This window comes from Candida parapsilosis, contig 006372 (genome assembly GCF_000182765.1).
Source record: "Candida parapsilosis strain CDC317 annotated contig 006372".
NCBI classification, from domain to species: domain Eukaryota; kingdom Fungi; phylum Ascomycota; class Pichiomycetes; order Serinales; family Debaryomycetaceae; genus Lodderomyces; species Lodderomyces parapsilosis.
The window spans coordinates 1,399,037-1,412,226 of NW_023503283.1; the positions used below are offsets into that span (position 1 = coordinate 1,399,037).

Here is a 13,190-nt window from a genome sequence, read left to right on the forward strand (position 1 = left end):
GGAAGTTTATTCTACCTCTTTAGGGAGATTACTACCGTGTAAAAAATTCAAAGAGGAGAGAGAAGTGAGCAAAACTCAAAAAGCCAGGTATATAGTGACGTCAGTTTGCTCAAGTGACACTTTTAATGAGGGAGCTGACATGTATTAGAGCTAAAGAGAATGTTGCACTCAATGCACCGTCACTTGATTGGATCGAAAGTTTTGTCAATGCCATTCCGTACTTGCAGCGGAATAAAAAAAAAAGTTCCACTTCAATTCAGTACCGAAAGGGATAACGCTTCTTTCTCACAGTTGTAAATATTCCGTTTAGTTTAAAAGTGTTGTTGGTGCTTGTGGCGTGTCTTTTCTAGCCACTTCAATCAGTCCTATCCTCACTGAAGCTTGCTTTCATTGTACATCTTTACATAGACAATCATTGCTAGGTAAAAGACACTTTACACAGCCTGGTTGCTGAGTTTAAACGCTTTGCTTTTACTTACTCCCGAGATTCAGACAATCAAAGTTGATTTCATTTCTTACCTAATGAGAAGTTGAAACCAAACATGCAGTTGCTATCAAGTCAAATTTGCATACTTTACTTTGCTCAATCGAACTTTACATTAGCACTTGCGAGGTAAGTTTGGGCTCTTCATGTGCACATCGGAGGAATTCTGATCGCCTTGATGAGAAACGACCCCAACCTATGGAAAATAGCGCTACAACTCTATAAGCGTCTCGATTTGCGTTGTTGATTGCTAGCATTCTTTTTTGCACAACAGTAATAGATAGCACCATCTCCCCCATATTATCAATTGTTTATTCCTAGTTTTTGCAGTTTGAGAAAAAATGATATTCAACGCAAGCGAGAAAAGATGAACAAACAAAAAGAATGGAACACACCAGCCTCAACTCACTGCTTCTACACTCACAACACCAAAATGTCTGACGAAGAGCTATTTTCAGAAGACTCATACGAATTCGAGTTCGAAGAGGAGGACAACGATAACGATGGAGGTGAGGAAAATAGCGCCATCGATGAAGATGGAGAAGAGCAAGGAATAGTATGTGTGTAGCAAAAACGGCAACGTCAAACCAATTAAGGATGAGGATGACACTAACTCAGCCCCCCTAGGAGAATCGATATTATATGGCGAAAAGCTACAAAGATGACGAGGTAGGCAAAGCAATTGATGAGTTTAAAAAGATTATTGACTCATTTGTTGACGACAATGACACATGTGAGTGGGTGTTTAAGTCGTATAAACAATTGGTCAAGCTCTACTTGGCTGAGGGCGAACTCGATGAAGTATTGACTACAATGAGTCAGATGTTGCCACTTTTGTCACAATTGAATAAATCGTATGTGGAGGAATCGTTATCGCGAATGATTGTACGGTTTGCCAATATTCCGCGACTGGAGTTTATAAACAACGTATACGAATTGTTGTTAAATCAAACCTATTTTCATAATGACAAGTTGTGGCTCAAGGTGAATTCAAATTTGCTTGCATTATATTTGGATACTGGTGAATTGGCAAAAATACCCGCCTTGTTGAATGTAATACATGAAAAATTCCCCGCTATACCTGAATCCATACAAAAGCTATTTACGCTAGAGATTATTGCTGGAGAGATTGAGTATTTATTCAAGTTGGAGGAGCTAGATATGCCCAAGTTGACAAATTTGTATAAACAGAGTAGCAAATTTACCACTGCAGTTACCCATCCTAAAATCTTGGGAGTGATTAAAGAATGTGGTGCAAGAGTACAATTTTATCGACAAAATTATGAAAAAGCTCGTGCTGAATTTTATGAGAGTTTTAAAAACTATGATGAGGCGGGAGTTGTTGCAAAGAATAAGATATTGAAATATCTCGCCCTTTGCTCATTACTTTGTAATAATGATTTAGATCCATTTCAATCACAAGAAACTCAATCGTACTCGCAATTTGCTGAGTTTGATAATTTGAAACGATTGATTAAAGCGTATAAGGATATGTCGGTGATTGAATTCAATACAGTGTTGTGTAAAGATGATGAGTTTTTCAATGATGAAATATTCAAACAGGCAGCAAAACAGATTTTGGAGAATTTGAGAATTAGAGTGTTACTGAAGAGCATTGGTGAATCTGACATTTCATTTGTTGAATTGTATCATCTTTTGCAAATTGATGGAGATGAGTTTAACCAATTATTGGTGAAATTGATGGGAACAGGGAGGTTAATCAATGCGAAAATTGATTTTGAAAACGAAGTCATTGTTCATGAATCTGCCACCAGCTTGCTCCTACCAACCACAGCAAAACAGATTTACTACAATGTCAAGTTGTTGGATACATTAACCACCACAAGGGATGATAGTATGGTTATTGATGAACCACAATTGCTCTTTTCAGGTCCTCAACCACCACAAAATCTCGATCTTTTATCAAAGATGTTTTTTCTAATAGATCGTCCCAAGAAGCCACAAGATTGGTTTAAATCAATTGAATCTTGGTACATGTATGTCATGTCATTCTTGCCACAACTGCGTCGATTAGAAATTAGTCAACAAGAACAAGTTCTTGATGAAATTGAGAGGAACAGACAGCAAAGTCAAAGTCAGGGGAATAATAAGAATAGCAGCAACAATGCTGTGGCTAATGAATTGGCTAATTTCAATACTGGATTATTGAATTCAACGATGCAGGATGCATATGATGATGGTGATGAGGAGACTGAGACTGTTGATGTTCGCAAAGTGAATTTGTTGCAATCCTGGGTGAATGCATTAAAAAATTGAGTGGTGTAGTATATAGGATGTATATACTTTCCTAAAAGGGTTAAATTAGATGCAGTTTGACGCGTCAGAAAAAAAAATAAAACTCTTTCTCTTTAACACCACACCACACCACAGTAGGATCTTCACACCTGAGTTACATACGTTTACAGCAGGACCATGAGATATCTTTTGATCCAAGAGCAGCTTCACTCCCCACACGGCATGTTTTTTTTATTTTTTTTTTTTTTTTGACAGCTTTTCGTTTATGAGAATGAGGATGGTCAATGCATTTTGTGTGGGCTTAACTCTATTGTCTCAGACAGACAAAAATTTATCTAGAATAAAAAATAAAATAATAAAAGAGAGAGGCATTATCCGAAAGGGGTTAAATTAATAGCTAGTAGAATTAAACCTAAATCCAAACCACTAAAATCTTTTGATTGAAATTTTAAAAAAACAACTCAAATTTGGAACCGATAGAAGATTGCTATTGCCCAAGCAGCAGCGTAACTACAACAGCACACGATTTAGTGTTGTCTGGTTCTAGTTTTGTGTAGTATACACCATCATGTATAGAGTATACTGTGTCTATTGGAATGGTTGTGCTTTAGTATAGGTGCAGAAGAAACCGAGGATAGGAGTAGCTTCAATGATTTTATTTACACGCGTGATAGTTCTTTAAAGTTGTTTAAAGTGTGTATGTGTATAGTTTAAAGACTGACAAATTGTGTGGAAGATGAAATTGAACGACAATGTATCAAATAAAACACAATAAAGAAACGAGATTGATTTTCCAGTAAAGGCGGGAGAGGCAAAACAACAACAACGGAAGCTTTCTGTATTCTTTTCTTCACTTAGATGGACAGAGAAGGACGGATCAGGTGCTTACAAATGAAAAGCCAATCTCTTTTCATTACAGCTGCCATTGTAACCCATCTTTCGTCTCAAGTTCTAGCCACACTTCAAAATATTTCAAAATGGGTTAAAAGAACCTGCCAATTGACTGTACAAACTTGCGACAACAAATATAACTATAACGAGTGAACTTCCCCCTTTCTCATTGGATACTCACCTGTGGGTATCTTCTCTAGCAAACGTATATGTTTTTGCAAGTCTATTGTGATGATAATTACTTTTCCCAATTGATGATTTTGATCTTTGTACCATTTTAATTTTTGTATTGTTATTATTATTATGTGCATATTTTCCATTCTCTCTTTTCTCTTTTCTCTTCTGCTAATAATCTTTTTTTCTTTCCTTCTTCAACCTTTTTTCTTGAGGACGACGACGACTACGACCAGCACTTCTTTTCCAATATACAATCCTATCTTCCGATACTGTTCACTTTTACATATAACCACATTCATTCGCTTTGCTGCTTACACTTATTCGTCAGTACTACCTACACGTCTAATAACATTGAGGTAAAACTTGTTGCCAATCCCCCATCCCCCCCTGCCCCCAAATTCCATGCCACCCGAAGTGCTCGTGTTCAACAACATGCCTGATCACCCAAATGTTCCACCATATATTTCAAACCAACAGCATGCATATCATTCACAACCGGCGCACCAGCAGCAACAGCAACAACAGCTTCACCTACAAACAGTGCCCAATGGAGAGTTTCAAAGTCCCAGTTTCCAAGTAAATCAGTTTTACGCTGAGCAAAATCTGTTTCAGCAAATGCAGATGCAAAAATTGCAATTGGCACAGGAGCAGCAGCAGCAGCAACAACAACAAGAACGACAACAACAAGAGCAAGCTCGACAACAACAGCAAGCTCAGCAACAGCAGCAACGTGCCAAACCGAAAAAGGTAAAGCCGGTTTCAACCACACCTAAAAAGAAAAGAGGTAGACCACCAAAACCCGACTCTTTTGCTCAAAGAATTACAAGCACAATGAACATTAATGTCAATACTTCTCCCTTGAGTAGTAGTCCTGCTGAATCAAACTCCAATTCCGCTGCTAGACAAGGCGCTCCAAATGTATTTACTCCATTGATGAGAGTCAGTCCCACCACCAAAACCAAAAGAAGGAGAAAAAACTCGACAACATCAACCATATCAAACCCATCACCTGGTTTGTTGAAAAAGGCTAAGTCTTTTTCCCTTCCATCAACAACAATGTTGGCAACACCATTGTCATCAGTTGGTACTACTTTCCCCAATTCTATTGAATCACAGTATCATTTTAATAAAAATACATTGGATAATATTTCTATGATTACACAACTGCAACCAAAGCCTACTAGGTCACAATCGATGTATAATTCACCACCTTCTGCGCAAAAAGATGGGTATTTTGTGCCACATCATGAAAATTTGGATGCTATGAAATCTCAAGAACATGCTGGTGCATCATCACCAACGAGGAAGAAATCACCAGATAGAAATTTGTTGCCACCTGCTATGTTAGGAAACCCACCAAAAGAGAAGGAGAGAGAGAAGGAGAAGGAGGAGACAAAATCATCTGATGACTTCCAGTTGAAGTTGGTTATTGACGACCTGGGAAAGGCGGTGTTGGCAAGCGACATGTTCAACACAGTTACGTCTGAAGCTGCAATTGCACCAGCACCTACACCCAAACCACCATTGTCTCATGAACCCTCGCGTGGTGTTTTACGTAGATGCAACTCAGACATTACCGGTTCTATAACTCAACCCAAATTGGAATCACAACTTGCCTCTGTCAATGAGAATTTTATGACAAATCCGCAAACACCAAAAGACAATTATATGTATGTATCTACTGGACTTACACCTATTTTCAACTTGACTCCACAATTCAATTCATTGATGAATTCAGTCATGAGTTTGAATTCACCACAATATAAAAAGGGAGGCATGAATCCGTTCCTAGTGAATCAAGAGATTTTCACCAGTGAAAATCAGCAAACGCCACATCAAATCCCCATTACACTTTCTCATATTCAGCATTTGGAAAATTTAGATGAACATCCAAGTGAGGAAAATGAGCTAGCAAAAGATCCTGAGGATAACGCCAGTTCAGATGATTCTGGTGATGCCAGACTTGCATTAAAGCGAGTCATGTACGTTCCTAAAGACTAAGCTTCATTACGTTTTTCTTTTTTAATTCTGTATAATAAACAATATTTTTCTGAAATTGGTAATTGCACACGACTGAAATGTTTTGAAAAATTTTTTTTTTCTAACTTCTCTTTCTCCTTTCTGAAGAGTGAAAAATTTTTCACTTTTACTTTCCTCTTCTTTCTTTCTTTCTTTCTTTCTTCACCATCCAACTATGTCTCACAGAAAATACGAAGCACCACGTCACGGTTCATTGGGTTTCCTCCCAAGAAAGAGAGCTGCTAAGCAAAGAGGAAGAGTTAAGTCATTCCCAAAGGATGTTAAATCCAAGCCAGTTGCTTTGACTGCCTTTTTGGGTTACAAGGCTGGTATGACCACCATTGTTAGAGACTTGGACAGACCAGGTTCCAAGATGCACAAGAGAGAAGTTGTTGAAGCTGCTACTGTTGTCGATACCCCACCATTGGTTGTTGTTGGTGTTGTTGGTTACGTTGAAACTCCAAGAGGTTTGAGATCATTAACCACTGTTTGGGCCGAACACTTGTCTGAAGAAATTAGAAGAAGATTCTACAAGAACTGGTACAAGTCCAAGAAGAAGGCTTTTACCAAGTACTCTGCCAAATATGCTTCTGATGCTAAGCAAATTGAAACTGAATTGGCTAGAATCAAGAAGTATGCTTCAGTTGTTAGAGTTTTGGCTCACACTCAAGTCAAAAAGACTCCATTGGCTTCCAAAAAGGCTCACTTGGCTGAAATCCAAATCAATGGTGGTTCAATCTCTGACAAGGTTGACTGGGCTAAAGAACATTTTGAAAAGGAAGTTTCTGTTGATTCTGTTTTTGAGCAAGATGAAATGATTGATGTTGTTGCTGTCACCAAAGGTCACGGTTTCGAAGGTGTTACCCACAGATGGGGAACCAAGAAATTGCCAAGAAAGACCCACAGAGGTTTGAGAAAGGTTGCTTGTATCGGTGCTTGGCATCCAGCTAATGTTAACTGGACCGTTGCTAGAGCTGGTCAAAACGGTTACCACCACAGAACTTCGATCAACCACAAGGTTTACAGAGTTGGTAAAGGTTCTGATGAATCAAATGGTTCTACTGAATTTGACAGAACTAAAAAGACTATTAACCCAATGGGTGGTTTCGTTAGATATGGTCTTGTCAACAACGATTTCGTCTTGTTGAAGGGTTCAATTCCAGGTACCAAGAAGAGAGTTGTTACATTGAGAAAATCATTGTATGTTGATACTTCAAGAAGAGCTTTGGAAAAGGTTAACTTGAAATGGATTGACACCGCTTCTAAATTCGGTAAAGGTAGATTCCAAACCCCAGCTGAAAAACATGCTTTCTTGGGTACTTTGAAAAAGGACTTGGAAAACTAAAATAGAACTTGTGGAGTTAAATAGGACTTCTTAGGATTTTTTTGAATTCAAGTTACTTTTAATTAAACTGGATGTAGACTAATGCAAAGAGAAGGAGCTACTGCAACGTTCGACTATGTTTTATCGTAAAAGTGCTGAGATTTTGAAATGTTCACTTGCGGTCGACCTCTATACGGCTCCTAAAGCATATTACGTTTATCCTCTTGTAATCGAAACCTGTCCGGATTCGACGCTTGTCTTTGCATTATTTGATAGATTTACAATTTAGCAGGCTGTTTATCGTTACATTTACCTAAATTATACAGATTTAATTGAGTAGCCTCTAAGTACTTCTTGGAGAGAAGGGAACTAAAACACCTTTTTGCTCTTTCCATTTGGGCACAACAGTGTTGCAAAAAAAAATGGAGCTTATGGTCTGGAAGAATCTTGCAAAATATAAAATGATTCAAAGGTACATATGCACCGAAAACGTTCGAAAACTAAAGCCGCACCTAGTTTGTTGTTGCTTCAGCCGGAAAAACTCGGAAGATCTTGAATTTCGATCAAATTTCGATCTAAAATTGCCTTTCTCTTTTGGTCCGCCTTTGACGTGAAAAAAAAAACTACTACACGGAAGAGACCGAAGGTGGAAATCAACCTAAGACACAGAGTACAATTCATCTCTATACCGTTTCCCTCTCTCTTACTTACGTACTCACCTTCTTCGAGAAAACATAGGACAATGCAACGTTGCACAGAAAAGGGGATCGTAATTGAGTAACGAACGATAACAAAGGAAGCTTTACACGTGTTGATATGGTAAAAAATGCCGTCACCGGTCGATTTGCTCATGGTAGTCCTAAGCAATGGTACGACTATTTGGTGTATCCTTCCATATTCGATAGTGATTATTTGTGTATTTTGATTTGATTGATATAGTTATGATACTGCACATAGTGTTGATGAGAATACTGCAATTCTATTGGTCCGATTTGTTATCAGTTGAAAAAATCATTTGATTACATAACACTTTACGTAATAAGCATTTTATTGCTTTTTCTTCTTTATCCAAATCGAGGCTTGTTAGAAACAGATTGAATTTGCAACTGATCAACTGTATCGCGTGTGGAGATGACGCGGGCCATAATGAAGATTACAACGACAATGGGGTAATGTAATTGAGGGAAACTGGAGTCAAATGTTCAATAGGCATTACGGGTTTGTTGTTATTTTGGGAACAGGTTGCAAAAAACAAGAAAAAAAAATAAAAATTGGATAATTTTGAAATAAACACAGACTGCTTTTCCGGTATTTCTTTCACTTGTTCCGAGGTCTCTCACAAGGTTTACATTGCCCTTTGCAAAAGAGCACTGGATATACACTCTGCTACTGTAGTCGGGTTCAACCTCTTGAAAACGTGGGAATTGCTTTGATAATCATTTGTTGTAGACACAAAGAAAATCAGAGAGATGGCAAAAATCAAAAAGTTACACAAGAAGGAACGAAATGAGCGAGTCATAAATTTCAAAAGAATATCGCATCTACTGAAGGGTTGATTACACAGAACAAGGTTTCAGTAAAAGATTTATCAAATTTTCAATTATTTGTAAATTACTTTCTTTTCTTCCTTTCTTTCTTTCTTCAACGTACAAACTTCGTCTTCGTTACACTTTGGAATCATCATCCCTACTACCAGCACAACTCACGATAAAACTACTTTGAGTTTTTTTGTTTGATATTTATTGCACTACATATAAATAGTACAGTCGTTTTTACGTTTTTTGGAAGCTTTTATAGACTTACCGACTATTGCTGATTGCTACACACACTACAAGAGCTAACAGTCTTCAACCAACACGTGAATTATCAACTTCATTTGGCATCTTTTTAACAATATCAGCAAATTTCCAACTATCTAAAATCATCGCCAATGAAGGAACTTATAAATCTAGCTTCCAGAAAACTTTATAACAACCAAAGTTACGACCCATCAGATGTGTTGCTCCTCACAATTGCCTCCTCGTTGATCTGGATTATGATCCCAGGACTTGCTTTCTTATACTCGGGCTTGTCACGAAGAAAAAATGCTTTATCAATGATTTGGATTACAGCAATGTCAAGTTTTGTTGGAGCTTTCCAATGGTATTTTTGGGGCTACTCTTTGGCTTTTAGCGATTCTGGCAATTCGTTTATTGGTAATTTGAAAAATTTTGGATTCAAAGATGTAATCAGCAAGTCTGGTGATGATGCGTATCCAGAGATTGCTTATGCCATTTTTCAAATGCAGTTCCTATTGGTGACATTGGCAATTTTGGCAGGTGGATGTATTGGTGAAAGAGGAAGGTTTCTCCCGGCAATGATTTTCCTATTCTGTTGGGCCACCATCGTTTATTGCCCCGTTGTGTACTGGATCTGGGGCGGTGGATGGGCTTCGACATTCAAATCAGGAGCTTTGGACTATGCTGGAGGAGGTCCAGTTGAAATTCTTTCCGGTGCATCAGCATTTGTGTATTCTGCCTTTTTAGGAAGGCGGAATGAGACGCTTATGATCAACTATCGCCCACACAATATATCCACTGTGTTCTTAGGGACCATCTTGTTGTACGTAGGTTGGTTGTTTTTCAATGGGTTTTCATGTGCTAATGCCTCCCTTAAAGTTCCATATTCTATGTTGAATACCCACCTTGCTGCTGGTTTCGGAGCTGTTAGTTGGTGCTTACTTGACTTTCGTTTGGAGAGAAAATGGTCCATGGTCGCCGTATGTTCTGGCTGCATCTCAGGTCTCGTTGCTGCGACACCCAGTTCCGGAGTCATTCCACTTTGGGCCAGTGTGATACTTGGTGCTTTGGCTGGTGTTGTTTGTAATTTAGCTACAAAAATCAAATACCTTTGCCACGTTGACGACTCACTAGACATTTGGGCGGAGCACGGAGTCGCGGGAGTCGTTGGATTGTTAGCAAATGCCTTATTTGGCTCAAAAACCGTTATTGGTTACGATGGGGTAACTGATCATCAAGGTGGTTGGATAGACCATAATTACAAACAGTTGTACATACAAATTGCTTACATTCTTGCTTGCACCGCTTACGCGGTGGCAGTGACTGCGATACTTTGCTTTGTCATCAATTGGATCCCAGGTCTCCAGCTAAGATTGTCATATGAGGAAGAGGAAGCTGGTGTCGATGAAAGTCAGATTGGAGAATTCGCATACGACTTTGTAGAAGTTAGAAGGGAGTTTAATTCCGGTTTTGGTTCTTCTCATGAAATGCCAATTGATGAGACTAATTTAGGAGCAAGGCGTCATTCAAATGAAGAAAGTACCCAAGTTATTGATGGGGTTACAAATTCGTCATCAACGAGTATATCAAGAGAAGAGGAAAAACAGGAAAAGAGTCAAGAACGTGAGGTTGAGTCTCATGATGACAGTCACGAGGTCAAATCATTTCGTCCTGAGGAAGAAAGGAAATGAATAGAAATTTAATAAAGTTGAACTTTTTTTCCAATTACTTGATTTGTAGATTTGAATTATTACTTCTACTTTGTGGGAGCATTTCCCCCCTCGTGGTCAAATCCCGCAATCTCTGAAAAGCATTGACTCGAGACTACTTCTCTGTATAGGTTGCCTCGTTGGAACACGACATGTAGCAATCAACTTAGCAGTCATGCGTATACCCATAAAGCACCATTTTGATCCATTTGCGCAATCGTCAACATTTCTATTATCTTTTGTTGACGAAAGAAAAAAAAAAAGAACCCACAACTATGAACCTGACATACACACATACACACAGATAACAATTCCTCCCCACCCATGTCATCCGGAATACAATCACTTCTCAAAACCGAAAAAGAAGCTGCTGAAATTGTCAATGAGGCAAGAAAGTACAGAACTAGCAGGTTGAAAACGGCAAAGCAAGACGCTCAAGAAGAAATTGAAAGCTACAAAAAGCAAAAGGAGGAAGAATTGCAAAAATATGAAAAGGACCATGAAGGTATCAACGAGAAAATTAACAAAGAAGCTGAAGAGGAGATTGAAAAGGAGTTAAAAACATTGAAAGAGCAATTTGAAAAGAAAAAGTCTGATGTAGTGAAATTATTGGTTGATGCTACAATCTCGCCAAATCCTGAAGTACATATCAATGCGAATACATAACCACCCCTTTACTTGGCCAAGTTTTTAAGTGATTTCACTTTCGCCCAAAGGCGTCCATCGTAGCCAGCAATATTCAAATTCTCTACAAACCGCCATGCTTTTTTATCGTCTGGAATGGGATAGTCAATCGGTGATGGGATTGCCGTTGCCACCCCAAGCATTCTCAAGATTGGCTTATCCAGGACGATTGATTTTGCATTGCATAATCCGGTTAGCCCTTCTTCGCCACCGAATTTACCGTACCCTGATTTTTTGACCCCACCAAATGGTAATTGGGCCACGTAGAATGTGGCAAAATCGTTAATGGCAACATTTCCACTTTCTAGTTTATCCGCCAAGTAACTCAATTGTTTAAAATCGCGACCGAAAATGGAGTTTCCTAACCCATATTCGGTGCTGTTTGCCAATTCGATTGCATCATCAACGTCTTTTGCTTTCACCATGGTTAGTATTGGACCAAAGACTTCCTCCTTGAATATTTTCATTGTAGGGTCAACATCAATTAACATGGTTGGTTCAAAGTAGTGGCCCTGGGGATAATTTGGATGATGATATGGTTTCCCTCCATGGATCAATTTAGCACCTTTCAAAACTGCATCTTCGATCAAGTCTTGAAAATGCTGGAACCGGTTATCAGAAATCATTGCTCCCATGTCAATCTCATCCAATTGGTCAATATTTGACCCAACCCTCAAGCTCTTTATCCTGGCTGACAATATCTCCACCAACTTGTTATACGCCTCAGGTAAACAAATCACCCTCTCTATACCAATGCAATTCTGCCCTGCACTTTGAAATGTCCCCCTCAAAATAATTGACGACAACGCATTCAAATCTTTTGGATCCAACACGATAAATGAGTCTTTTCCTCCAAGCTCAACAACACATGGTGTCAATTGTTTTGCCGCATTGGAAACAACATGATGAGCTATTTGTTTGGATCCAATAAACGTGATATGATCAAGACCTGGGTGAGAAGTAAAGTAATCCGCATCTTGAGGGAAGCAATAACACAATTGAATCAAGTGTTCATCCAACTCCAATGCATTCAACACTGAGCGACACATTTGCACAAACCAAGTGCTTGACCAAACGACGTTTTCCGAACATTTAACAACAATTGCATTCCCGCTAAAGATTGCAGCAATTATTGGACCCATTAAATTGTGAAATGGGTAGTTCCAAGAAATGATGGCGGAAACAACCCCCAATGGCTCATATCTCACCTCGCCATTCTTCATAAACCCCAAAAGGAAATTGGACGGACCTGGTCTTTGACTAGGTCTAAGAATTTTGGCTCCATGAGCAACAATCCAATTGATTTTTTCCAAAGTTACCATTATTTCTCCCATTGACGCATCCAATTTAGTCTTTCCCGAGTCTCGGCATGCAACTCTAGCAATATTCTCCTGATTTTCCAATATGAACCTTGCCAAGGTCTTTAAGAACTTTCTCCTTATGGTGAATGAGCTCTTCTTCCATTCGCCTTGCGCCTTTTTGGCATTGGAAATCATCTTATCCATTTCTGCTCTAGTGGTGGCAGGGAATACACCCAAATCTTGGCCAGTAGCGGGGCAATAACATTGTATCTTTGAAAGGTCATTTCCGAGACTGGGCTTTGGATATAACCGTTTTCCCTTCCAATGTTGTCTTGCTTCCTCAGGAATTGGTAATGCTACTCTAATGGGGGACTCGATCTTGTTGTATGCATTTGGTGATGATGTCACGTATTTACAGTAGATATAATACAAGCCTGGAAGGATGACAAATATAAAGAACGTAGTTGATATCTGGTACTGCCATTGCCATTGCTGGAATGCAAAGTCAATTGCAATCATCGTTGGTGAGAGAAATAAGTTTAAAAACAGTCTGTTTATTTTTCATTT

The 13,190-nt window shown here is 38.8% G+C and overlaps 6 protein-coding genes across 6 annotated transcripts; 5 read left to right on the plus strand and 1 right to left on the minus strand. All coding sequences in view use genetic code 12, as the record gives it.

The window, feature by feature from the left end:
- Positions 1 to 917: 917 nt before the first annotated feature.
- Positions 918 to 2,761, plus strand: CPAR2_406130 (uncharacterized protein; the record flags this gene model as incomplete). The annotated part of the gene is made up of 2 exons (XM_036811544.1): positions 918 to 1,040; positions 1,112 to 2,761. The coding sequence occupies 2 exons, from the start codon at positions 918 to 920 to the stop codon at positions 2,759 to 2,761; spliced, it is 1,773 nt and encodes a 590-aa protein (XP_036667971.1).
- Positions 2,762 to 4,240: 1,479 nt separating this feature from the next.
- CPAR2_406140 (uncharacterized protein) lies at positions 4,241 to 5,809 on the plus strand (the record flags this gene model as incomplete). Its single annotated transcript, XM_036811547.1, has 1 exon — positions 4,241 to 5,809. One exon carries the CDS (start codon positions 4,241 to 4,243, stop codon positions 5,807 to 5,809), a length of 1,569 nt encoding a protein of 522 aa, XP_036667972.1.
- A 193-nt stretch (positions 5,810 to 6,002) lies between these two features.
- RPL3 (60S ribosomal protein uL3) lies at positions 6,003 to 7,172 on the plus strand (the record flags this gene model as incomplete). Its single annotated transcript, XM_036811548.1, has 1 exon — positions 6,003 to 7,172. One exon carries the CDS (start codon positions 6,003 to 6,005, stop codon positions 7,170 to 7,172), a length of 1,170 nt encoding a protein of 389 aa, XP_036667973.1.
- Positions 7,173 to 9,081: 1,909 nt separating this feature from the next.
- Positions 9,082 to 10,620, plus strand: MEP1 (ammonium permease; the record flags this gene model as incomplete). Its single annotated transcript, XM_036811549.1, has 1 exon — positions 9,082 to 10,620. One exon carries the CDS (start codon positions 9,082 to 9,084, stop codon positions 10,618 to 10,620), a length of 1,539 nt encoding a protein of 512 aa, XP_036667974.1.
- Positions 10,621 to 10,962: 342 nt separating this feature from the next.
- Positions 10,963 to 11,304, plus strand: VMA10 (H(+)-transporting V1 sector ATPase subunit G; the record flags this gene model as incomplete). The annotated part of the gene is made up of 1 exon (XM_036811550.1): positions 10,963 to 11,304. The coding sequence occupies one exon, from the start codon at positions 10,963 to 10,965 to the stop codon at positions 11,302 to 11,304; it is 342 nt and encodes a 113-aa protein (XP_036667975.1).
- Positions 11,305 to 11,312: 8 nt separating this feature from the next.
- On the minus strand, positions 11,313 to 13,142 carry MSC7 (meiotic recombination directing protein; the record flags this gene model as incomplete). Its single annotated transcript, XM_036811551.1, has 1 exon — positions 11,313 to 13,142. One exon carries the CDS (start codon positions 13,140 to 13,142, stop codon positions 11,313 to 11,315), a length of 1,830 nt encoding a protein of 609 aa, XP_036667976.1.
- Between the last annotated feature and the right edge of the window lie 48 nt (positions 13,143 to 13,190).